The following is a 26,551-nucleotide window of genomic DNA, read 5'->3' as shown; positions in this document are numbered from 1 at the left end:
TGTAAGTCCTCCTTGTTCGACACTGTCTTAATTTTGAGTGGTTGCTGAACCAGTGGTCATAAACCCAGGGACTACCTGTAGTACTGGATGTCCACATATCTGACAGTACCTCCCCCTGTTCAATTTCACTCACGGCCTAGAATGGAGCAATTTAAGGAGGCACTTGCCACTCCTTTGTGCTGCAGGTACTTCTGTCGTAAAAAGACATCCGAAGAAACTGAGTCGCAAGATGAAGATGACGACGATAAAGACAGTTTCGAAACTTCAGAAAGCTCAGAAAAATCAGAAGTGGCTGCCCCAGTTTCTCCAGTACCATACTACACAAGCCCCCCTGAAAGCAACATACCCAGTCCTCCAGAATTCAACCAGCCCAGTCCTCCAGAGTTCAACATCCCAAGCCCCCCTACCTTCTAGTGATGCCCCAAAATTAAACTGTTTACAGGAAAGTGGAATTATTCCTCCTCACTTGGCAACATCTTTCCACCTGCAGCTTCACAGTGGTGTGTAAGTCAGGGCAGCCTCAGAGAACTATTTTCCATTTTAAGGTGGAAAACTCATGGATCAGAAAGCAATTAAGGGCAGATTGAGCCAGGAATCCTGAGCGACTTTCAATCATTTACGCCTGCTTGGCTCAGGAGGATCTTAGGGCTACCATGATACCTTCCCACATCAGATAACCAAAGGCGAAAATCCGTGCTGGGTGAACAAGGTTCTTTTCCTTCCTCGGTATCTCCAGGTGGTTTGAAAAAACTTCAGCCTGAAAATAAAAACTCTTTCGTCATTCCCAGTGGGCTCTAGCAGCCAGGGGTATTGGGACTTCAATCCCAGCCACTGTGTGAAGCTAACCAGAATTAGAATGGCTGGCTCACATAGCATATCTACCAATACTCCTCCATTTACAATCACAGTTGAGCCCAACGTCTCTGTTGCTAAGTGAGACAGTTGCTAATTGAGTTTAGCCCCACTTTGCCTTTCGTGCCATGATTGTTACGTGAATCACTGCAGTTGTTGATAAAAGGTAATGGTAAAGGTTCCCCCGCACATGCGTGCTAGTCATTTCCGACTCTAGGGGCCGGTGCTCATCTCCGTTTCAAAGCCGAAGAGTCAGCGCTTGTCTGAGGACATCTCTGTGGTCATGTGGCTGGCATGACTAGACGCCAAAGGCACATGGAACGCTGTTACCTTCCCACCGTAGTGGTCCCCATTTTTCTACTTGCATTTTTACGTGCTTTCGAACTGCTAGGTTGGCAGAAGCTGGGACGAGTAACAGGCGCTCACTCTGCTACGCAGCACTCGGGATTTGACCCGCCAAACTGCCGACCTTCTGATCGACAAGCTCAGCATCCTAAACCACTGAGCCACTGCATCCCTAGTTGTTGATAACACAGTTGTAAAATGAATCCGGCTTCCCCGTTGACTTTGTCAGAAGATCGCAAAAGGTGATCACATGACACCAGTACACGGCCGTCATAAATTTGAGTCAGTTGCCAAGCTTCTGAATTTTGATCATGTGATCATGGGGGGATGCTGCAGTGAATCTGTGGAAAATGGTAATACGTCACTTTTTTCAATGCCCTTGTAACTTTTAATGGTCCCTGAATGAACTTTTGTAAGTTGAGGACTACCTGTATAGCATACGAGTAAACCACATGCAGGTAATCCTCATCTTATAACCGTAGATGGAACCTGTCCGTTATGATCATTTAAGTCCTGAGAGTCATAAAGCAAGACTCATTTTATGACAAGACCCATTTTATGACCTTTTTAAATGGCAGTTGGCAGTTTCATTCAGAGCAACCTTCAGCCACGTTACAGCCCTAAGCAACCTATGAATTTAGCTGTGGAGATTTATAAATAATACCTTATACTGTACCATATTGTATGAACCCAATCGACTTATTATTCAACAAACACAATCACTCTAAGTGTATTTGGGGCCAGCAATGGGAGCACTTCTGCAATGCTCTTTATCCTCAGGAAAAAGCTTTTGCAAAACGGGAAAACAAGCAAACAGAAATAGCAATTTAAAAAAAATTGCCAGAACTTGTCAGGCTGTGTGCATGTGACATCCTGAAGCATGTTTTGTTTTTATTAGACCTTTCACCCTGGTGTTCTTAAATCAAGACGTAGGTAGCCCTCACCTTACGACGGTAATGGAGGCTGTTACCGTCTTAGTAAAACAGGCTGGTCATATGACCCACTTGAGATTCCAAGCTTTTTTTTGCGGCAGTTGCTAAGCAGCCATGGCCATTAAGTGAAGCAATGGTTTGCTACAAGCATGGTTTGGCTGAAAAGCAGAAGTGCCAGTTATTGGCAAAGGCCATTGTAAAATGCAGCCAGGAGATGCGCCAAACGACCGTAAAAATGCAACCCAACCCTCCGAGCGCCTGAAGTTTGGTCACGTGACTGCAGGGGATGACGGGTGACGACCATCAGAACTTCAAATTCTGGTTGTAAGTGAAGGACTACCTGTTGATTTCCACCCCCCTCCTTTTGGAAGGAGGCTGTGCTTCTGCTTTGTTTGCACAGAGAGGACGACTTTAAATCCTCGTCACTTAGGCAGACACACAACCTTGGCTTAAGCGGCCTCCTTCCCTGCTTCCTCCACCTGCTTCAAACCCCAGTTTTGTAAGGCACACAAAGGGGAAAGATTCGTTCACTGCTTGTCAAACACACAGCATTGCTTAGTTGGGCTGTTTTTCTAGATCAGGGATCCCCAACGGTGGCAACTTTTAAGACTTGTGGACTTCAACTCCCAGAATTCTGGGAGTTGGAAGTCCACAAGTCTTAAAGTCGCCAAGGCTGAGGACCCCTGCTCTAGATGTCCTGGACTCCCGACTGCCATCCAGGGAAGCCTTGTGAGGGGAAGGGCCAATCGCAGTGGTCGGAACATAATACTGCAGGCTAACTCTGCCGACTGCCAGCAGTTCGATCCTGACTGGCTCAAGGTTGACTCGGGCCTTCCAAGGTCAGTAAAATGAGAAGCCCAATTGTTGGGGGGTGGGGGGGCAACAAGCTGACTCTGTAAACTGCTTAAGAGAGGGATGTAAAGCACTTGTGAAGTGGTATGTGAGCCTTAAGTGCTATTGATAATGAAGCAGCCCAACGCTCCCTTGTCGGCCCTTTTCCATACAAAGCAAACCTCAAAGGGGCCAAAGCCTTTGGGTGCCATAGAAGAATTTCCATTTATTTCATTTCATTAATAGCATTTTTTTTTTCTGAAGCATACCAGAATCGGTTAGGAACCTGGGCGGGGGAAATGGGAGGCATGGGGACTGAGCCAAGGGGGAGGGACACACACGGCTAAATCACTTCCCACCCCCAACAAATGACACGATGATTCAAATATACTGATATTGGGGAGGGGGGAGGAAAAAAAATCAACCCCAGCATGATGGGGTGGGGGGGGGCACCAGGGAGGCATAGGAAACACATTCCAAGAATTTATTTGGAGGAGGGGAAAAAGGGGAGAAAAGAAAGGCCGAACAGATTCTCCTGGGTGCTAACGAGTGCCCCTCCCCAGCATCAAAGAGGAATTTAGAAAAGCAGCAACACGTACACATACGCACACACTCACAAACACACACAGCCATGAGTCCCTTTCTTCACAAGCTGCTGCTGCTGCTGCTGCTGCAAAAGGGGTAAAAGTGACCACCCAACATCTCCTGTGCCTCCCTTGGTTTCCGCCAACCAACCCCCACCCCCCCAGTCTGAAGAACATCCGGGGCTGTTTTGGTTGAAGAGCAGCTCTCTCGGTCTGGTTGCCCCTCTGAGGAACGGCCCTTTCCTGCTGGGCCACACAGTCCAGCCCCCAAAGACGCTGCCACGCAGGCCGTTGTCTGGAAGGCCACTGGGCCAGATGCGGGAAGAGCAAGGCCGGGTGGGCTTCTCAACTCTGCTCGGCATCCCGAGTCCCACCGTTTTCAGTAAATTCCTTGGTCTCCTCGGTGGAGTTGGCCGTGGCCCGCGGACCAGGACAGAGAATTTCAGATCCTGCTGTTTCAAAATCCAACAGGGGATTCCATTCTTTCAGGGCTTGCGAGACACGGGCCAAGAAAGCCTTCCGAGTCCAGGCGTGGTCCGGCATGGGAAGTTTTGCCTTGAAAGCCTTTCTAGCATCTTAGAATGCTCGGCCTTCAGCTGTTCCCAGATTCCTCCCCCCACCCCGCTTCACAGTAGGTTGCATTGAGTGTTTCAAGGCCCTCCCCACCGTTGATCCACTCAATGCGTTGGCTGGCAAGGTCCTGCATTTCTTGCAAAAGGATATTCTTTCGGGGTCCAACGTTTGCAGAAAGTGGGTGCACAAGGGGCAGGGGTCTAGGAGCACGACTCAGCTCTGGCATTAAGTTAGTGGCATTAAGAACAGAGAGAGGTGTCAATCGTTCCTGTCACCCTCACCTCACCCCTACTTCCTCAGGAGGAAAAAAATAATAATCCCAAAATACCCCCAGAAAACCTGGTCCCAGCGAAGGGGTTGTGGGAAGAGGAGGAGGCTGAAGAAGATGCAACAAACATTCAGAAGGGAAGGAAGGGGAGTATCTAGTGAGGGGGGGGGGGAAATCATTGATTTCAAAGGTTGTGTCTTCATTTCCCCAAAGCATTTCATCGGGAACATCCCAGAGGTAGGGAGTTAGCAATTTCCCTTTCTTCTCTCTTTCCACAAAGGAGGAGATTGATGGACCAAAAAAAAAAAAAAAAAGGAATATAAATATTCCGAATCCACCATTACCTCCCAAATCTGGATAGGTACTCAAAAACATTTAAAAAAAAAGGTGTGAAAGGGCTCAAAGATCATTTTAGGGAACAGCCCTCTTCCCCCAGTTCTGCTTCAGTGAATAGATTCCTCCCCACCCCCCACCCCCCACCCCGGTTGAACTAGTCGCTGGGTGTGGCCACCTAGACTTTGGTACTAGAAAAGGTTCTTTCCAGCTCCCAGCAGATCAAGGCCTGGGGAGAAAAAGGAAACCAATTTGCAGGAAGGTTCTCCTGATCTCCCAAAATGGGGGTGGAGGGCCCGCAAAGACTTGGGTCCCTCCCTTTCCTTCCACCTCCCTCCCATCCCGATTCAGCTGCCCCTGCTCGGTGGCTGCCGTCGGAGGGGCCCCACTGCCGATGGGGAACACAGGGCGAAAGGGGATGTATGGGTGGTCAACACCGGGCCAAAGGTCCCCCAGTTATAGCAAAAAGGGGTTGGTGCGGCCCAGGGTGGAGGCCGAAGTGCTGCTGGGAACAACGCCGGCAGGGGGCAGGCTCTGAGGGGGCAGCCCCATGGCAGGGAGGCCCAGAGGGGGAACAGCCCCCAGGGGCTGCACCGCCACCATGGGGGAAACGGAGGCCAAGGGCATCCCGGGAGCCATGGGGGACACGGAGACCATGGGAGCAGTGGCAGGAAACGCTGGTGGCGCTGGCTGTGATAACGGAAGTACTGGGCTGACACGGAGCTGATTGAGTGACAGCGGGGTGGCTGCCGCTGCCTGGAATGGATTGGTGGCCGAGGCAGATGGGGCGGGAGATGAACCTGCAGCAGGCAACAAGACAGAAAAGAAAAAAGATCAGTACAGAGAAGCCCAGAGGGCCTCCTTCTGGCTTAAAAACCCCCAGAGGTCTGGCTATTTGGGAGTTGCTTAGCCCGGGAAGAATTCCGAGAGGTCAAGGCCACATGTCTTCCAAGTTGCCAAGGCTGAGGAACACTGTTCTGATGCACCCTCTAGAGTCTAGAAATATATTTCTCCACCCTGGCAGCTTGAAGAGGCGTGGACTCCAACTCCCAGAATTCCTCAGCCAGGGGAATTCTGGGAGCTGAAGTCCACACATTGTTGCCAAGTTTGAGAAACATTGCTCTAGTCTAGAACAAGGGTAGGCAACCTTGGCTCTTTTATGACTCGTGGGCTTCAACTCCCAGAATTCCTGAGCCAGCATGGCTCAGCTTGGAAACCTCTCCCTTTCCCCTCACCAATTCCAGCTGGCTCAGGAATTCTGGGAGTGAGTGAGTGAGTGATTTATTTATTTATTTATTTATTTATTTATTTATTTATTTATTTATTTATTTATTTATTTATTTATTTATTTATTTAATATACTGCCCTTTCTTTCTTTCTTTCTTTCTTTCTTTCTTTCTTTCTTTCTTTCTTTCTTTCTTTCTTTATTTATTTTATATACCGCCCTTCTCCCGTAGGACTCAGGGCGGTTCACAAGGTTTTTTTTAAAAAACAATACAACAAATTACAAAACTTAAAATCAATTAAAAAGATTATATTGACCTTGAAATAAAACCCCAATTAAAATACAATTAAAATCCCAATTAATATTCTCAGTCCAGGCCGGAAAGCTCAAAGAGCCAGGTCTTCAGATCCCGGCGGAATGAGCGAAGGTCAGGGGCAGTCCTAAGCTCTACAGGCAGCTGGTTCCAAAGGGCCGGCGCACCCACAGAGAAGGCCCTCCCCCTGGGTATTGTCCGCCGGCAATCTTTTACCGGCGGTACCCTGAGAAGACCCTCCCTGTGGGAGCGCACAGGACGAAGGGAGCTTGATGCCGGCAGCAGGTGTTCCCTCAGATATCCCGGACCCTCGCCATTTAGGGCTTTATAGGTCATCACCAGCACCTTGAATCTCACCCGGAGGGCAACCGGAAGCCAATGCAGCTCGCGGAGCAGAGGTGTTACGTGGGAGTATCGGGAAACCCCCATCACAACCCGCACGGCTGCATTCTGCACCAGCTGAAGCCTCCGGGTGGTCCCCAAGGGCAGCCCCATGTAGAGAGCGTTGCAGTAGTCCAATCGGGAGGTCACGAGTTGAAGTCTACGAGTCATAAAAGAGCCAAGGTTGCCTACCCCTGCTCTAGAAGATTCTACAGTACCTGTCAGTCTGGTCCTGCTTCAGGCCAGCAAACTCTCTTCTACGAATAAACCTTCACACAGCTTTCCCCAAACAGGCACCCATCCAGATAAAGAAAGTTCTACCTTTTTAGTCTTACAGCCTTTATTTCCTACCCTTCCTTTAGAACACGGATGTCAAACTCGCCACGTCACGTGACGTGTCACGGCGCGTGGCGACTTTTTTCGCATGGCCGGAGCTGGGGTGGGCGTGGCCTCCGCATGATGCAACCGGCCCACAGGCCGGCAGTTTGACACCCCTGCTTTCGATGACACGCATGGAGTCATTCATTTCATTCACAATCACAGCAACCCTTTGAGGTAGGCTGGATTGATCGTGACTGACTCAGTAAGTCCTAAAGTGAAGTGGGAACTTGAATCTTGGTCTCCACAGTCAAAAACCTGAACCACTACTCTGAAATATTTTTGGCAATCACATCCCATAATTCCCACACCAGCTGAGAAAAATGGGGGTGTGCTAGTTAACATTTTGTCAGGCAGTCAAATTGAGAGAAAGCTACTTCAAAAACCAATTTAAATTTTATTTATTTGTATCCCGCCTTTATTATTTTTAAAAATAACTGAAGGTGGCAAACACACCTTCCTCCTATTTCCCCCACAACAACATCCCTGTGAGGTGGGTTGGGCTGAGAGACCATGACTGGCCCAAAGTCATGCAGCCAGCTTCCATATCTCAGGCAGGATTAGAACTCACAGTCTCCTGGTGATCGGCCCAAATGACCCACCTGGTTTTCATTGCTAAGGCGGGACTATAACTCAAAGTCTCCTAGTGATTGGCCCCAAGTTACCCATGGATAAGGTGGAACTTGAACTCACAGCCTCTTGTTTTCTAGCCTGGTGCCATAACCACTAGACCAAACTGGCTAGTCTGATTTCAGTGTTGCTTATGCAAGTAGTCCTCGACTTACAACAGTTTGTTTGTGACCGTTCAAAGTTACAACGCCACTGGAAAAAGTGACTTATGACCATTTTTCACACTTATGACCATTGCAGCATCCCCATGATCATGTGATTTACATTCAAATGCTTGGCAACTGGTTCATATTTATGACCGCTGCAGTGATCCCCGGGTCATGTGATCCCCTTTCGCGACAAGCAAAGTCAATGGGGAAGCCAGATTCACTTAACAAGCGCGTTCCTAATTTAACAACTGCAGCGATTCACTTCACAAGCAAAGTTGCAAAATGGGACAAAACTCAACAAATTTCTCACTTAGCAACATAAAATTCTGGGCTCAGTTGTGGTCGTAAGTCGAGGACTACCTGTAATTAATTCAAACAAGGATGATTCCTTTTTATTTCTATCTCGGCGACATCGGTGGAATGGGACCCATTTCCTACACCTCAAACCAAGTTTGGTTCTTCTTGAGCACAGCAATGAGCAGGAGCCCCTTTATTTGCTCCCCCTGACACCCCAAGACACACAAACCCTTACCAGGGGGGAGGAAGGGGTTGGAAGCCTTGGTGCTGCTGGGTGGAGCAGCAGGTTTGCTAACCAGCGAGTCCAGATCCACGAGGGCTGCGTTGGGACCCAGGAATGACTCGGGAGTTTTACGCATCGGCTTGCAGGTCTCTGGCAGTGACCCAGCCACGGCAGCCATATCAAAGGCATTGGGGCTGTCCTTGCCACTACCCGCCTGAGAGAGAGGGACCTCCCCTGCTAAGAGGGACAGTTCACCTGTGGAACAAGAAATGAGAGAGAGGGGGGGGAGGGAGGGAGGGAGAGAGAGGAAGAGGGAGGGAGCGAAAGAGGAAGAGAGGGAGGGAGGGATGGAAGGAGAGAGAGAGAGGAAGAGGGAGGGAGGGAGAGGGGGAGAGAGAGGAGGGAGGGAGGGAGAGAGGAAGAGGGAGGGAGGGAGAGGAAGAGAGGGAAGGAGAGAGAGAGAGAGGAAGAGGGAGGGAGAGAGGAAGAGGGAGGAGAGAGAGGGAAGAAGAGGGAGGCAGGGAGAGAGGAGGAGGGAGGGAGGGAGAGGGAGGGAAAGAGAGGGAGGGAGGGAGGAAGAGGGAGAGAGAAAGGCAGAGGGAGGGAGAGAGGAAGAGGGAGGGAGGGAGAGAGAGAGGGAGAGAGAGGGAGGGAGGGAGAGAGAGGGAGGGAGGGAGAGAGAGGAAGAGGGAGGGAGGGAGAGAGGAAGAGGGAGGGAGAGAGGAAGAGAGAGGAAGAGGGAGGGAGGGAGAGAGAGGAGGGAGGAAGAGAGGAGGAGGGAGGGAGGAAGGGAGGGAGAAGAAGAGGGAGGGAGAGAGAGGGAGAGAGTAAATATCCAGATGTACAGAGAATATGGACGGAAAACTCAGGCCCCATTACAGACAGGGCAACTGGCTGGCCATACAAGGAATTGTGCTTGGTTTATGACTTCCCACAATCATTTTGCCCCCATTCCCCAAACCACAGAGAACCCTCCCTTCCCCAGATTTTAGTTTTTTTGTTAATTAAAGCATTAAATTATTTCCCCATCCCTTTTCAAACTGTGTGCAAAGAACAGGTAGTTTGGAAAGCCAATGTCCAAACGAGGTCAGAGGAGATAGGGAAGGGAGAGAATCAAAGGGAGGAGCATGCAAATTCTCTCCCAGGCCAGGGGAGCGAGAGGTCATCTAGTCCGCAAACCAGCGGCCTGGATGGGTTAGAGGGAAGGGGAGGTTAGCGTGGTGTTTCTCAAACACGGCAAAGGTGAAGAGGCGTGGACTTCAATGCTCAAGAAGTCCTCAGACAGCATGGCTAGCTGGGGACTTCTGGGAGTTGCAAGTCCACGCCTCTTCAAGCTGCCAAAGTTGGAAAAAAAAACACGGGGATGCAGCGTTAGGAACCATGCCTAGGAAAGGGAGGGAGGGAGGGAGGGAGGGGGAAGGAGGGGGGAAAGCAAGGCTGACCTGTGCTGCTTCCAGATTTGGGCAGCGCTGGGCGCAGGCTGTCAAAATCAGAGAATTCATCCCTGTCCCCGTCATCAAACTGCTCAAAGCCTCTGGCAGCTGGGAGAGGAACAGGGCACAAAAGGAAGGATGGGGCAGAAGGATTAGCTGGCAGCAAGAAGAGGCCCTCCACCCCAACTCTGAACTAGGAGTCCTTCCCCTTCAGCTGACCCAGCGAGAAAGACCTTCATTATTCCCTTTAATGTGCTGATAATTCTTCACTACACCTGGGATGTCTGTTTCCATCCCATCTCCGACTCTGAGCCCGGTGACTGTTGTAAGAATCCAGTTTCAGACACATTGATAATAATAAGAAGTTGGAAGGGACCTTGGAGGTCATCTAGTCCAACCCCCTGCGCAGGCAGGAAACCCTATACCATTTCAGGCAAATGGCTGTCCAGTCTCTTCTTAAAAACTTCCAGTGTTGGAGCATTCACCGCTTCTGGAGGCAGGTTGTTCCACTGGTTAATTGTTCTATCATGAAGTTTCTCCTTAGTTCTAGGTTGCTTCTCTCCTTGATTAGTTTCCATCCGTTGCTTCTTGTCCTGCTTTCAGGTGCTTTGGAGAATAGCCTGACTCCCTCTTTCTTTGGGGCAGCCCCTGAGATATTGGAACACTGCTATCAAGTCACCCCTCACCCCTCTCTTCGTTAAACTAGACATACCCAATTCCAGCAACCGTTCCCTATATGTTTTAGCCTCCAGTCCCCCGATCATCTTTGTTGCTCTTCTCTGTACTCTTTCTAGAGTCTCAACATCTTATTAGCAGGAAAATCTCTCAGGAATCAACCGCTGGAAACTGCTCCCTAAACCCACCCTCACTAACCTTCTCCCAGCCCCACACACTCACAGGTTCCATCATAATTTAATTCCCATCCTGCACCAATACCCATCAGGAACATGAATGATGGGAATTGCAGTCCAACATACCAGAGGAAGCATTGGGGGGGGAACCATTCTTGGTGAAGGACTTTGGGCTGCTGGCCAGGGTGGCGATGAAGACGGTGGCATCTCCCCCTTCCCCCCAGTTGTATTTGACTCTTAATCATCATTTTCGGAAATTCGAAAAGAGAGCGAGAGGACGAGGACCCTACTCCGAATTTCATCCTTACCTGCCATGCCGTTGGTGCTCGGCTTGGAAGGGGAACCCCCCCAGGGATCTGAAAAAGTGGGCGCTGGAGCCCAAGGATCGGGAGCGGGCTTTCCTTGGGAGGTGGGAGCCGTGCCGGAGGACCATGGGTCTGTGGGCGGTGCTGTTGTGGGCCCCACAGAAGTCCCACCTGGGAAGGAAACACGAAGCGTGTCAGAGATGGAATAGGAGGACAGCCTGTCCTGCAACGGTGGCATGTTTAGATCCGGCGGCACAAGGAAAACACGGGAGGGTTTTGAGGAGCAGGCTGGCCCAAATAATGCTCGGCCACAGGACGTTTTTAAGAAGAGATTGAACAGAAGGGTACAAGGTCTTCTGCTGGGGGTGGGGGCTGGACTAGAGAACTCCCAAAGTCTCTTCTAACTGCTCGTCTGCATTCCGTGTGGCAATCAGGAAGCGAGTTTTCCACTGGTGAAGGACCATCAAAACTGTGTAGAGCAGTGTTTCCCAACCTTAGGAACTTGAAGATGCGTGGACTTCAACTCCCAGAATTCCCCCAGCCAGCATAGCTGGCTGGGGAATTCTGGGAGTTGAAGTCCACGCATCTTCAAGTTCCTAAGGTTGGGAAACGCTGGCGTAGAGGTTTAACTCGAGCGAAGGAAATGGCCTTCCCTGTTAGATAATTTATGCATCCACCTCAACCTCCTAACTGGAAGGGGCTCGCTAAGATCCCAAAAGAACACAGGAAAGAAAAAGCAGTACCTGGAAAGAAGCCAACCTGGCTTCCAAAAAGGTGAGTGATTCCCCTTGAAACTTTTGGGAGTTTTTGGAAGGTGGGAACAAGCATGTGGACAAGACACCTAGTAGACATTGTGTACTTGGATTTTCAAAAAGCCCTCGCCAAGGGGTCTTGAAGCAGGAATCTTCAAACTTGGCCACTTGAAGACTTGTGGACTTCAACTCCTGGAATTCCTCAGCCAGCCGTGCTGGCTGAGGAATTCTGGGAGCTGAAGTCCACAAGTCTTCAAGCTGACAGGTTTGGAGACCCCTGATCTTGAGCAAAGTCAGCTGCCCTGGGTTAAAAGTGTAGATATACTCAGGGACTGGGAACTGATTAAAAAAAATGAAATGAGTGACAAAAATAAATGGGCAATTCTCAATTGTGCAAAGCATCTACCCTCCGGCCACAGGTGCTGTGACCAATACTTTTTATTTGATATTTCAATGACCTGGAACAAGGGCTAAGCACTGAAGTGATTCTGTTTGCTGATGACAGCAAACCGTGAGAGTTTTCAAAGAATGCCCATTTTGGAGCTAAATAGGCTTTCAAACAGCAAATGCAGTTAAATGTAATTAAATTAAAGGGGCATGTGTTGGCACAAAATATATATGTTAAAAGAGATCTGAACTGGCAGTGACAGACCAGGAAAAGGGATCTTGGGGTTAACAGAGGACAGCTTGATTTAAAAAAACAAAAAAAAAACATTAATCCAGCATGACCTTGCTCCAAAAAAGGAAAATTTCATTTGTGGAATTATTAGGAAAAACTAGAAGTGCCAATTTAATACAGGTAGTTCTCCCAACTATAATTGAGCCTGGAATTATGGTCGTAAGTTGTTCTGGTTGTAAATTGAGGTATCATGTAACTGGACCTGATTTTTTGACATTTTCTGTGGCAGACATGAAGCAAACGTGGCAGTCATCAAGAGAACCGGTTTTCTCCCATGGGTTTTGTGTTGGGTTTTTTTTTTTTGCCAGAAACCAGAAGTAAATGCTGGAAATTGGCAACAATGTGTTGTAAAATGTGGTCATGTTACCATGGGATGCTGCAAATGGCCATAAGGATGAGCTAGTTGCCAAGTGCCCAAAGTGCAATCATGGGACAAGGGTGGTAAAGTGGTCTAGAGCAGGGGTAGGCAACCTCGGCTCTTTTATGACTCTTGGACTTCAACTCCCAGAATTCCTGAGCCAGCATAGCTGGCTCAGGAATTCTGGGAGTTAAAGTCCATGAGTCATAAAAGAGCCGAGGTTGCCTACCCCGGGTCTAGAGGGTACGCAAGCGTCACAACTTAACAAATGGGAGGTAAGTAGCTCTGGGTCATTAAGCAACTAGTTGTAAGTTGAGGACTATCTATAATGCCTTTCCCCAAATCTATGGTGAGACCACACGGTCCATAGCGGTGGTTGCTCACCTTCAAAAGGGCATTTCAGTTCCAAAAAAGGACAAACGTCCATTGTCTGCTGAGAGCCCTTCCGTCAGAATCCATTTATATCATATTCATAAATGGAATGTTTCAAACATATCCCATGGATTCTGCCATCTCCCGAAGAGAAGAGGATAGATGTGTATTGAACCGGCAATAGGCATTTCAAAGGAAAGGAGAAGCCTTTTGAACTGGGGAAACAAAAGGGGGGGCTAGCATCTGGTTTTTGTCACGGTAGACAGCAATAAACAAAAGGGTCCTAAGTTCCTTTTCCCCACGAGATGGATGATACGAGAGGAAGGATGGGGGACTGACCAAATGGGGATTAAGGGGGGTTAAACCGGGAACTCTTTATAAGGGTTTACATCGTGGAAATATTAAGTCCTGTCTCGCCTCCTACAACCAAGCATGTCATAGTAAAGATTCCTTTTGGACTAAGATTTGGCTCCAAGAGTTTTGTCTTCCTAAGACGTGGTTTGGGGTGGGTCCTGACACCTTCGTCAGGAAAGCTAAGAGTAGAACTGGGCCTTTGGTTAAAGAGGGTCTGCTCTGCACGCCAAGGCTCTCTCTTCCAATGGATAAAGAGGCTGTGTGAGGCTTTTAGGACAAGCCACAGAGAACCTCTTCATTAAAAAGCAGAGGCAGAGAGACCACCATGGTTGTAGAGGCCAGGAGGAATTCTGGCGGCGACTATGTCCTTCATCCCGGGACTGAGGGCAGCATAAAAGAAAGCCTCATCTAGCCTGGTGCTGACCTGACCTGGTTGAAACATTATTATTTTTCCCCACACCTTTCATGACTGAAAAGGAACAGGCAGGCTTTCTGAACCTGCAAAGAGTCAATTCACACAAAGGTTAATCTGTGGGAAGCTGCACGCTGGGAAGGGATAAAGCAAGCAGGAGCGGGTGACAGAACCAAAAGGGGATGGGAACACCCTGGTTCTATTACCTCCATTTTCTTTTTTATCACGGCTCCAACTGTGGCAACCTTAGGACCTGTGGACTTCAACTCCCAGAGTTCCCGAGCCAGCCAGGAATTCTGGGAGTCAAAGTCCACAGGTCCTAAAGTTGCCATAATTGTCCACCCTTGCTCTGCACTCTTTTCTCTACACTCCCCCAAGCAGCTCGCAGCAGAGGAGGCAGCTACTGTAAACAGCCTCGTCCACGGGTCTTATGAAATGCAGCGGGATCCCCACCTTGGCCACCCTCCTCCTCTTAAAAGATCTCTTCAGAAGAGGAACCGCACACAAGTGCATAAATAAAAAGTCCAGGTGATCAGAGATGAAGAACGTTTCAAACAAAGAGCTGGTCCTTACCTTCGGCCTTCCAGGGATCAGCGCTGGCAGCCGGGGGGGGCCCCCAGGGGTCCGAGGGGGGTGCAGGAGGAGGCGCTGCGGAAGTTCCCCATGGATCTCCTGTAGGGGCTGCTCCAGCAGCAGGGGGTCCCCAGGGGTCCGTGCGGGTGGCAGGCACCACTGTGGCAGAGCCACCCCAAGGGTCAGCAGGAGCAGGCTGAGCACCCCACGGGTCAGCAGGTGGCGGAGCAGTAAAGACATCAGCAAGGTCCATCAAGGATGACTGGGTGATGGAGAAGGCAACAGAGATTGTGGGTGGGAAAGAGAAAAATTATAGCGCCCCTTCACTGTGCGATTTAACATCCAGTGGTGCCTAGAGCGTCCTGCTGGAATGTAGCGTTAGGAATGTGGACTAGGACTAGGAAGACGAGGCACGGATTCACACCCAGCCCTAAATGTAAACCTACATGCTGATGCTCTTATTTAAACTGTGAATGGTTTTGTCCGCTGTGTTTCGATGATTGCTGATTTTAGTGTTTTTTAATGCTCTAATGCAGTGGTGACGAACCTATGCCACGGGTGCCAGAGGCGGCACTCAGAGCCCTCTCTGTGGGCACCCGTGCCATGCCCCGGAGGTGGCAACTGTCCCTCTTCAACCAGCCGCCTGCTAATTCGCCAAGGTCCCACGGGGCTGAATGCATCCCGGCACGGCTGGTTTCCCTCCCCCCCATCCCGTCCCTCCTGGCCTCGCATGCTCTCCTTTTCCCGGGCACGACCCATTGCATCGCCTCCTCCGTTGTTGGCCGACCATCCATCTTGGAGGCGGCTTCTTTGAACTGCTGGTGACGGGCTGTGGAGCCCCAGAGTGCGCCTGTCGAGGGGCCAGCAGGCTGTGGCTACTGATAGACACCGTTGGCCCCCATGCGCTCGCTGGCCTCTGTGTGCGGGGGCCGATGGTGTCAGGCAGCAGCTGCCCCAGTCCTTGCCTTGCCCCATGGCAATGGCACCCCCACCCTGCCTCGCCTCACCCCACAAGATGAGTCTCCTGCCTACCGCCCCACCTGCCAGAGACCTCCTGGAGCTCCCCCAACCCTGCCCACTCCCCACAGGTGTCCCGCCCCACGAGCAACATTGAGGTGACCACACCCACCCCATCTGCCATGACCACCACAGCCAGACCCACCCAGTGGGCCACGCCCACCTGGCACCCAGCGATAAATAAGTGGGTTTTGGGTTGCAGTTTGGGCACTCGGTTCTGTAAAAGATTCGCCACCACTGCTCTAACGTCTTCATGCTCTGAGCTGCCCAGAGTCGTTGGATAAGAGATAAGCGGCAAATAAATTTCATCAGCAAATAAATTTATATTCGTGTTGGTGTTTGTATAGATACTGCATTTTGTGAGTGCTATATATCAGTGATTGCATGACCTCTACAGACGCTATACGCCCCCCAAATAAATAAATAAATATTATTAAAAAATCTTGCTCTTAGAAGTGGGCAGAATTGGTTTACCTGAACATTTATTATGAACCAGAGCCAATTGCAACAGCTTGTCACCCTGTCCTCAGTAACTGAATTCAAAGGCCTCGTTACACTAAAGGTCTACTTCTGGCTTTCTTTTCCTTTTATTTTGGGAAGTGTCATTTAAATTGTAAAAGTCCTTTCAACTCCGACAGTATTACAGGAAAAAGGGGAGACAGAGCACCCACGAGGATGACCTGCAAACCAGTCAGAAATCAAGGGAGAGATTTTGATTTATATTCACCTTTGGTTTAGTTGACAACACAGTATTTGTGGAAAGACAAAAGTAAAGCGTCCATGCGTAAAGTTCTTTGGAAGAAGATATAAAATGGCATTCGTTGAGTTGAGTGCACCCCGGGGCAGAAAGGTGGGATATTTCACAATGTTGCTAAGAGGTGTTTTGCTAGAGTCAAGCATAGGTCTTGTAGGACAAGGGGTCTTCAAACTTGGCCCTTTTATGATTTGTGGACTTCAACTCCCAGAATTCCTCAGCCAGGCATGCTGGCTGAGCAATTCTGGGAGTTGAAGTCCACAAGTCATAAAAGGGCCAAGTCTGAAGACCCCTGTTGTATGAGATGACCAGGCTGAGCCCGGGGGAGGAGCCAAGTGTATCATCAGTTTGGAATCACTCCACTCCCACAAGAAATCGAAGTCCAGACCCCCTTGAATTCCATTGACTGTTATCAGGCGCCAATTTGCTTTGACCGTCAGTAGGTCAGATTCTTGTGTATGGGTAGTATGTACTAGCAGTCCTCGACGTAAGACCATAACGGAGGCCAAAATTCCGATTGTTAAGCGAGACATTGGCTAAGTGAGTTTTGTGCCATTTTACGACCTTTCTTGCCACAGTTCTTAAGTGAATCACTGCAGCTGTTAAGTGCATCTGGCCTCCCCATTGACTTTGCCTGTCAGAGAGTAGCAAAAGACGATCTCGTGACCTGGGGACATTGCAAATATGAGTTGTCTGAATTTTGATCCCGTGGGCCAGGGGGAGGCTGCAGAGGTCATAAGTGTGCAAAAGGGTCACTTTTTCCAGCGACTTCGAATGGTCACTAGGTGAAGGGTTGTAAGTTGAGGACTACTAGTAAATAAACCTGAAGTACTTAAAACTCCGGTTCCTAGTTGCTTGTGCCTGACAGGCCTTCTACTTGAGCATTCTCTTTTTTTTCCAGAAGGGACCGGCCAGATGCCCCTCGGAGTTGACTCCACGGGGCGCAAAGGGAAATACTTGCTGCCCCGCGATGCCCTCCTCCCACCCACATCACCCCTTTGGGCGAGAGATCCTCTTTAACTATCATGGCAGGCAGCCGCCCGCCTGTCTCTCCCATCTCACCTCCTCCTTGGCAGGGACCGTCTCCTTCTTGCTCTCTTCAATGGCCATCTGGAGGCGTAGGTCGTCCCCGCGCCGGATCCGCTCTTCCTGCAAGAGGGTTGCGAAAAGGACAGAGGCATGAACAGAGGCAGTAGAAAATGAGAAGTAGTTACTCACCTTTGGCACAGAGAGAGCAAGAGCCAGAATACAGACGGAGCAGCAGCTTGGCCAGGGACCAGATCAGGTTTGAAGCATCTGCTACTGTTGTTTCTGTACTGCGTGAAAAGTTATCTTCAGAAAAAAACATCCAAGAGAGAGAGAGAGAGAGAGAGAGAGAGAAGTGAGCGAGACCCTATCCCAGGGGTAGGCAACCTCGGCTCTTTTATGACTCGTGGACTTCAACTCCCAGAATTCCTGAGTCAGCTATGCTGACTCAGGAATTCTGGGAGTTGAAGTCCACGAGTCATAAAAGAGCCGAGGTTGCCTACCCCTGCCCTATCCTAACCTTCCAACTAGCTGCTGCCAAATAATGGGAATCCTGAATTTTGACTGTTTTGGTCAGCGGTTCATGAAAGTGGAGTCCAAGCGGAAGCATCTTCTAGTCACTGCGACTCCCCCAGGCTCAAAACTTACATGACCTTCAAGGTGCCCCGCAATCTCAGCGTTAACTTCTCGTTCTTGGATTTTTACTGGCTGAATTTCTGGTACTTGCATCTTTTCATCTACTGGGTGAATCCAGTAAAATCCAGAGATAGCACAGATTTTTTTTTTAAAAAAAGTCTTCTTTTTCTTGCCTTTCCACCTCACCTTTAGCTAAGGTGAGAAAAGAAATCCGAAAAGACATCCCACTCTTTGTTCCAAATTGTGGCCTTCCTTTCCAACCGAGGGTCTGATCCCTCTTTCTCATCAGCAACTCATAAGTACATTTTCCTCCGGGATATTGTCTCCCAGCTTCTGGAGACATTCATGGAATACCTTAGTAGGCCTGAGGTTAAAAGTCATAGCCCAGTCAAGCTTAGGATACCTGGATTGACCGGTTTTATTAACCAGCTTCTCATTGGGAGAAACCTGGAAACTGGCCAACTGAAGAATGGACAATTAACCAGGGAGTGGATAATTCAGGAAGGCTAAAGTTGAAAACAGAGAGATTGTTGCCATCGCCCTGCTTTGGATGGGGGCTTGGAGAGACCGAGAATGCCACGTTAGTTAGAAAAGTGTGAGGGGGGGGGGGTCAAGACTAGCTCCGAGAAAGTGGTTTAGTTGATTATTTCAGGAAGAACTGAGTGGGGTGTCATGACAGCAGTCTAACCTTGTCGTGCTCCTCTTTGCTCAAGCTAAGGGCTAGCTGGAGCTGTAGGTCTTCGTCGGCCACTGCAGGGGGCTGGGAGGGAAGAAACACAACATAAGAGGCATGGAATGGAGTTTGACACATGGAGAGGTAGGAGGAGAAGACAGACAGACGGAGGGTATCTCCAGTTCTCAAAGCCATTTCCACACTGGGTTGCAAAAGCCCAATCGAAGGAACTAGCCCAGGGGTCTGCAGCCTTGACCACTTTAAGACTCATGGACTTCAGCTCCCAGAATTCCTCAGTCAGCTACGCTGAAGTTCGCAAGTCTTAAAAGTTGTCAAGGTTGCAGACCCCTGAACTAGCCCATCACCTCCCAGATTTTGAACTGCCCAATAATATTCAGTTTCCGAGAAAACATTTGTACCTCTCAATTGAACTGTGGGGTCCTGGATGCTCTCCAAGCTTGGTTGTTTTCTTGCAGGCGTTTTATTGCCCAATTAGATAATATTATCAGTGCAAAACCCCATTATCTAGCCTTGATAATGTTACCTAGCTGGGTAATGAAATGTCTGCAAGAAAACTACCAAGTTCGCATCCAGTACTCCCATTTCCCTCAAAACTGGCCAAACCAGTTAGTTCTAGGTATACTTGCGAAGTCTGACTTTCTCTTCCTGGCTACAATTAAGCAGTTCTCACAAAAAAATTCAAAAGCGCTCCAAGCCCTAAGTAGCGTTCTAGTAAGCAAAAACTGCATCGTGATATATGTCGAGAAATATGTCCGCACAGGTCCAAGAATCAGCAAGGTAGCCTCACTTCAGTTCCCACCCTTTTAATAATCACTTTAGGTGGGGGGGTTCACCCTTCCCAATCAGGTGTGTGATGGACGTCCGCTTCCATGAATGGTGGGAACTGAAGTCCAAGCTCTCTAGAGCGCCACCAGGCAGAGAAGGCTGAAACTGGGTAGTCAAATGATCAAAATAGGGCATGAAGAAACCAGGCTGCTATGGTACTCATTTATCAGCTCTCCCTCCCTACACTCTTCAAAGCACAGTGGAGCGAGGGCCACAGCCTGACGGTACCTGGAAAGTGGATGCCTTCTCTGTGGGAGAAGAAAGACATATTTTTATGCTAATGTCCACGTCTGTGAAGCATCAGCCTGGCAGAAACTGGATGTAGGCAAGTGAGCTGTCAATAGAGAGTCGGAGAGAAGATGTTGGATGTGCAGCAGGTGTAGAATATTCTGTCTATCCCAGGGGTAGGCAACCTTGGCTCTTTTATGACTTGTGGACTTCAACTCCCAGAATTCTTGAGCCAGCCATGCTGAGGGGAAAGGGAGAGGTTTCCAAGCTGAGCCATGCTGGCTCAGGAATTCTGGGAGTTGAAGTCCATGAGTCATAAAAGAGCTGAGGTTGCCTACCCCTGGTCTATCCTGTATAAAAGCCAGGCTCTGGAGAAGGGAAAAAGCAACTTCCGCTAACGCTACGGAGAAACATCTCTCTCTACCTCAGCTTTCCAACTTCCGGATCGAATCATCTCAAGCCCTCCCCAAAAAAGTAATTACTTTTCTCCCCCTGCCCCATTAAAAAAAAAAGTAATTACTTTTTCGTACTTGAACGTAACAGGGGTGTCAAGAAGAAGAAAAACAGTCCATACCACGTCTAGACTTTTTTTTTTTGGGGGGGGGGAGAAGGAATCCTGTTACCTAGACATCTTTCCTTAATACAAACAGAATAAAAAATAAAATAAAATCTAGCGCGGTGGCGCAGATCTTAGTTGATATCTCTGTTAAGGTAATTTATTTGCTTCCTGTTTTAGAACAACAGGGTGGAGGAGGAGGAGGAGGAAATGCGGCATGGAGGGGTGGTCAAGGGGAGTGGAAAGAAGGTGCCAAGAATAAACGAGGAGCTGAAAATAAAAGAGGACCAAGTGGGATGGGGTCATTGTGGGGGGAGGGGAGGGAAGACAGGGGATCAAATCCGTCTGGAAGGAGCCAAAGGAACAGGAGAGCACTGGGTGCTCAAAGGTGATTTTTTTTTTCTTCAAAAGGCAACTGGACCGTTTTTTTGTTCCCCTCCCCCCCCCTTGGGGAAAAAGAAGAAGAAAAAGTTTCACTTCTCATCCAAGACGCTTCATCAGTTCAGGGGGGAAAAACAACAATCCAGTTGCCTTTTGAAGAAAGAAAAAAAAAAAACCACCAAAGCACCTTTTGAGACAATTATGACTTGGAAGATGGAGAATCACTGGGAAGGAGTTTGACGCCTGGAGAGTCACGTTGGAAGTGTAGGAGCAGCCGCTCAGCTCAGTGATGGAAACGAACAGCGGTTGGATAGCAGCCAGATCTAAGGAGAATTAATTATCCCGAAAAAGAGTTTGGGGCTTCGCTTCACCTAGGCAGAGTGAGTGAGCACATCTTTTTTTTTTTCCCCCAAGAGCGGTCCATTCGATGGAGGAAGCAGGCTTCTTAGGAGAGTGAGGGGACATGAAAACTACAACAGAGGAAAGGTAAATAAAAGAGCATCGTTAAGGCATTTTGTGTGCAAGCCAGGGGTGTCCAACCTTGGCAATTTTAAGACTTGTGGACTTCAACTCCCAGAATCCCCCAGCCAAGTACAGGAATCGGCGCAACTGATCCACAACGTGAAGCTGTACAATGCCTTCCCTAGCCATGGCTGCCTTCTTGAGTTGGAGCCAAAAGTCCAGGGGGGGGGGGGAAACTCCCAAACTGTCCACGGGATCTGTCTTGGGCAGTGCAATCCCATCCGGAACAAGAGATGGAAAGTCCCCAGAACAAGGAGATCCTAAAACCCAAAATAGTCACTTGGGTCTTACTAGGGTTGAGCCAAAGCCTCTTGCTCTCCATCAAGTCTCCCACAGCCTCCCGACATCAACAGGACCTCCACAGCATCACTCAGAAGGACCAGGGTGGAGATATATAGCTGGGCATCATCTGTACACTGACGATATGCCTCATTCCCAAATAAAGGGATGACCTCACCCAGTGGCTTCATGCAGATAGTAAACGAGAGAGGAGAAAGCATTGAACCCCATGCAGTGGAAGCCATAGACTGGGCCTCTCCACCCCTATCCTTGTAAACTGGAACCAGCCCTGGAGGAAGAAGGAAAGTCAGATCACCACCATATTGCCCACCCCACCGCTCGAAGCTGGTTTTACTTCCAATGGCACTGGACGATTTGTGGACAGCAGTTCAACCTTTAGGTCAGGGGTAGGCAACCTTGGCTCTTTTATGACTCATGGACTTCAACTCCCAGAATTATGCTGGCTCAGGAATTCTGGGAGTTGAAGTCCATGAGTCATAAAAGAGCCAAGGTTGCCTACCCCTGCTTTAGGTTGACCAGATGTATCACAAAATACTTAAATTAAAGCTCGGCTGTGCTCAAAAGAATCCCTGTCAAAAATTCAGCTTCCTGGCCCTCTTAAGGGCTCCCCAATCAAGGTATCTTAAAACAGGGATCATATTCTAAGAGGAGCAACAGCTGAAGGAACTGACAGCATCAGCCCCATACCACAACTCTCTGTCTCCTGCAGGCATAATTGTTAAACCAGATCCATGACTCTCAACAGCCTCAAGTGTCCCTCAGTCTGTTCTGCCCATTTCACTAAGCTATAACATGAGAGCTACAGTCCAACACATCTGGAAGACATCAGATGAGGGAAAGCTGCCCTAATAAAGCAGCCTCTTTTTTAAAAAAAAATTCTTCCTCAAATCTGATTCCCTCTGGCCTTTGCGATCTACCCGCAACTAACAGCCCGAGGCCACTTGATCATCAATGTTCCGAGATGATGAACTTTTAAACCAAAGCATCTGTCAGAAGCTGAGTTGAAAAAGGCTCCCTAAAGGATTATGATTTTTTCCCCTCTTTTTGATTGATTAGTGACACAACACATTCTACTGCTGCTTTTATTTGGACCCACGTCTGTTCGCACCATTCTTTTCGGTCCCGTTATCATTTAATCAGGCACTGGGCACTTACCCACAAACCCTCTTTTAGCCCCTTCAGCATCAGGTGGTGGCAGCTTCAACTCAAATCGTTTGATCTGAAGGCAATTTCAGATCAATTTTCCAAATGAATCTGACTTGAAAATTTCAACGCCTAAATCAGGGGTAGGAAACCTCGGCTCTTTTATGACTCAGGAATTCTGGGAGTTGAAGTCCATGAGTCATAAAGAGCCGAGGTTGCCTACCCCTGGCCTAAATCAATCTGATTATTCCAGCCGAGCCGAGGCTGATTAAAGTAGCCTTTTTTAAAAATAAAATAAAATAAAATAAAATAAAATAAAATAATAAAATAAAATAAAATAAAATAAAATAAAATAAAATAAAATAAAATAAATAAAATAAAATAAATAAAATAATAAAATAAAATAAAATAAAATAAAATAAAATAAAATAAAATAAAATAAAATAAAATAAAATAAAATAAAATAAAATAAAATAAAGTAAAATAAAATAATAAAATAAAATAAAATTCATTTACAAGCAACCTTTTAAAAACTTTTACACTATTAAACCCCAGGGACTTTCTCACTAGCATCTTTTTAAGCTGGGCCGGGAGCCTATTTGAATTATAAAAAACAACAACAACAAAACTGGACAACAAATGCACAGAACTGAAAGTCATTAATAATTGCTGATAAAACAGCAGCACAACACAGTTGGAAACCACGTTGAAGATCGGGCAACTTTTTTTCAAATTACGGCAGCAAGGAGCGAAAGTTACCGCCCAGTCCCCAACGCTACGGCCATTCCGGTCCCCCTCCGGTTATGTGATCAAAATTCAGGGGCTTTGCAGCCCACCTGCCCCCCATCTCTGCCCTTTTGGCCATCCTACCCTCCACCAGCTCTTGCCACTCTGGGTTTTCCTGGCCTTGGGCTCCATTTGCCCTGCCAGCCTGCATTCCTCTCACCTTGCCAGCTCTGCTGCTCCCAGCTGGCCTTCCCCATCTTCTTCCACCCACTGTTGACAAGGCGCGCCTGGCCTGGCCCTTCACGATGCAGCTGCTGGCCGCCCTCGGCTGTCTTCCAAAGGCCGGCAATGCAGCCTTGTCCAAATCTCAGCTGGGTTTCTTACCAGGTGGTGGACTGCAGGGTGGCCAACGTGGCAAGACAGGCCGGAGGTGGGCAGGTGGGGGGAGGCAAAGAGAAGGCAGTCCCTTCGGTTACTGAGGCTCGGGGCTAGGCGAGGCCAAGCCAGGAATGCCTTGGATTGGGGTGAATCCTTGCCTAACAACCATTGGGGATTCTACGAACAACTGTTCAGATTCTCACTGCTGAACAACGAGGTCACACGATGTTGCACTTTAGGACTGTTGGCTTAAGTGACAGAAGTTTAGATCCCAATTACTGTTGTAACAGTAATTGCCAATGAGCGACCATCCAAAGGAGGTGAGTCATTGGGGTTTACCATTCATAAAACGTTTTTGTCATCAAAGATGGTGTGTGTGTGTGTGTGTGTGCAGAGAAACACTGGGGGGGGGAAAGAGCTTTGAAAACGATCCCAGGTGCCTACGCACAGTGGTCCCCAATCTTTCCAGCTTCGGAGACTTGGGGAGGGGGAGAGAGGAAATGGTTCCGGGAGAGCAGCAGGCGCATGCGAGGACAGCCCCATTTGCTCGCGCGAAGCTCCATTCGTGCCAGCGGCAGGCCCTTTGCAAAAATGGAGCTGCATGTGGGCACCCACCTTCCGCTTGTGGGGCCCGGTTCTGAACTGGCCGTGGTCCAGTACCGGGCTGCATGTGGGAGATGGACACTCCTGCTTAAACAGAGAGGTTAGGAAAGGCAATCCTTCAGGTACCAGACCTTAAGAGGCTATGAAGTCTTTGCACAGAGCCTGAGGGGAGCCGTTGGATGCTCTATAAGCTTGCCCAACTGCCTTGCACAAGGGGAGCCTGCAGACATGTCAAACTCACAACTTCAGGCAACGTTATCGGAGCTTTTTCGCCATTGCCGGCAATGGGGTAGGCGTGGCTTCCCGATGACACATCCGGCCCGCGGGCCGGCAGTTTGACATCCCTGTCTTAGAGCCTCTGATACTACTCAGGTGGGATTACAATTGCAATTAGAAAAGTACAAAAATAACTGGGATCAGGCGATGCTTTGGGATTAGATCTAATGCGAAGTCCATGACATCACTCCCAAGTGTGGAGGGGGGGGGGGGAAAGGAAACAAAATTTGAAAGCCTGCACTCTTTATTTCTGATTCTCCGCATGGCCTACAGCACGGATGTCAAACTTGATCACACCCCGTGACGTATCGCGATGCTTTTGGCCTTTGCGGAGCAGGGGTAGGTGTGGCCTGGGCATGATGCATCCGGCCTGCGGGCCGCCAGTTTGACACGCCTGGCCTACAAGCATTATGTTCCTCAACCTCAGCAACTTGTAAATGTGTGGACTTCAACTCCCAGAATCCCCCGGCCAACAATCTGGCTGTGGGATTCTGGGAATGGAAACCCAGACATCTTCACGTTTGATGAAGTTGAGGATGTTGGGTTAATAACCTATGCAAGTCTACAGTTGCAGCAACCTGCTAGTCGTTGAGGTGGGGAGAGGAAACTTCTGGAGATGTTTTTTTTTTCCTACGAAGAAATAGGAGAATGGTCCCAAATCAAAACAGTATTCCTGATCTAATAAAAGTTTCACCTTCTTCTACGTGACAGCTCTTAAGCTTCAACAGATTCAAAGGAGAACCTGCACAACAAATAACAGCCCCTCCGTTGAAATATAATTTTATATCCCATCAATGATCATGTGCCCGTTCTTTGCCCCACCTCCACTCACCCAAAGAGCCTCCAGTGATGGATTTACCTTGGCGCTTACCTGCTCCGCTTCCTCTTTACTCATGGCCAGCGCCAACTGTAGCTGCAGTTCTTCTTCCCCACTGCTCTGGGGCCATGCTTGCTCTGCTTCCACCGGGGCATTTGCCAAAGACGACGAAGCAGAAGAAGCTAAAAAAGGGGAACAGGAGACAGGAGACCGTTGACCCAGAATGCAGATCTTTTCCGTCTCAGGTGACGGACCAAAGCAATCTGTAAGTGTGATGTTGCAGGTAGGCAGAAAGAAGATGACAATCGACATTTCTCCTGAACAACTGTGTTGTGATTCAGGGTCAGCCTGTGGGTTCGGCAGTTGGGTCGGACGACTCAGAGGAGGAGGAGGGGGGTGTTGAAGACCTTGCTGAAGGGGTTGAAGATCTTGCTGATGAGAGCCCTCAGCCAGGCCCCTCCCACTTGGTCACCACAGAGACCCAGCTGTGTGAGCCTGACAGTGTGGATGAAGATGACCCACAGCTGGCCCTGTTCAAGGATGCCCGACGTAGGAGGCAGTCAATTAGGAGTAAACAGAGGAAGGCAATGGGGCTTCTCGGAAGGAGGCAGAGAGAAGCCACGCCCTGAACTCTATATAAGGGGAATGTCTGGGAGGGCTGGTTTGCTGAAGGCAACCGCTCGGATGGTTCATGTTTCTTAAAGCTCCTGTTTCTTGGTTGTGTCTTGTTTGTTTTTGTAGCTATAAATTTGGCAGGCGTATTCCAGCCTCTTGCCGGTTGTAAAGGGGTTGTCCCTGCCTTTTCTGCAGGGCCGGTAGCAGGCTGGTACAGAACAAACTGCAAATAATACACAGCCTCTCGCACCACCCTCATTTGTGGTTGCCTTTATGACAGAACCTGATCCAATTTTATAGCAAATCTGTGCACACTGCGGTAACTTTCACGCTGTACCGCATTTGTGTTTACAACTTGTTCGTTAACGTTTCTCCTACGGTTGCAGAACCTCAGGTGCAGGTTAGCAAGATGATCCAACACTTAAAAATCACAAGTGAAGGAGTAAAAAGTAATTACAGCAATGGTTAAAAGTGTTCTGTACCAGCCTGCTACCGGCCCTGCAGAAAAGGCAGGGACAACCCCTTTACAAACGGCAAGAGGCTGGAACTAAGCCTGCAAAATTTATTAACATAAAACAGAGCAAAACAAGACACGAACCATGAAACAGGAGCTATTCAAGCGGTTGCCTTCAGCAAACCAGCCCTCCCACG

The 26,551-nt window shown here is 48.8% G+C and overlaps 1 protein-coding gene across 3 annotated transcripts in view; it reads right to left on the bottom strand.

Annotated features, from left to right (window-relative positions):
- Positions 1-3,166: 3,166 nt before the first annotated feature.
- Positions 3,167-26,551, bottom strand: part of EPN1 (epsin 1) — a 48,270-nt gene continuing 24,885 nt past the window's right edge. The window contains exons 4-11 of one of the 3 annotated variants that reach the window (XM_083379160.1): positions 25,328-25,467; positions 18,525-18,596; positions 17,237-17,323; positions 14,404-14,665; positions 10,907-11,074; positions 9,757-9,855; positions 8,327-8,569; positions 3,167-5,518 (exon numbers count right to left, since the gene is read on the bottom strand). In XM_083379160.1, the coding sequence (XP_083235286.1) occupies positions 5,175-5,518; positions 8,327-8,569; positions 9,757-9,855; positions 10,907-11,074; positions 14,404-14,665; positions 17,237-17,323; positions 18,525-18,596; positions 25,328-25,467 (1,415 nt within the window). In that variant the 3' untranslated portion in view covers positions 3,167-5,174. The remainder of the gene's footprint in view (positions 5,519-8,326; positions 8,570-9,756; positions 9,856-10,906; positions 11,075-14,403; positions 14,666-17,236; positions 17,324-18,524; positions 18,597-25,327; positions 25,468-26,551) is intronic. The other 2 variants (XM_083379161.1, XM_083379162.1) reach the window with 2 other exon arrangements.

This window comes from Vipera ursinii (assembly GCF_947247035.1).
Source record: "Vipera ursinii genome assembly, chromosome: Z".
Lineage (NCBI taxonomy): Eukaryota > Metazoa > Chordata > Lepidosauria > Squamata > Viperidae > Vipera > Vipera ursinii.
The sequence above is the reverse complement of the archived record's forward strand: the minus strand, read 5'-3'. Positions and strand labels throughout refer to the sequence as shown.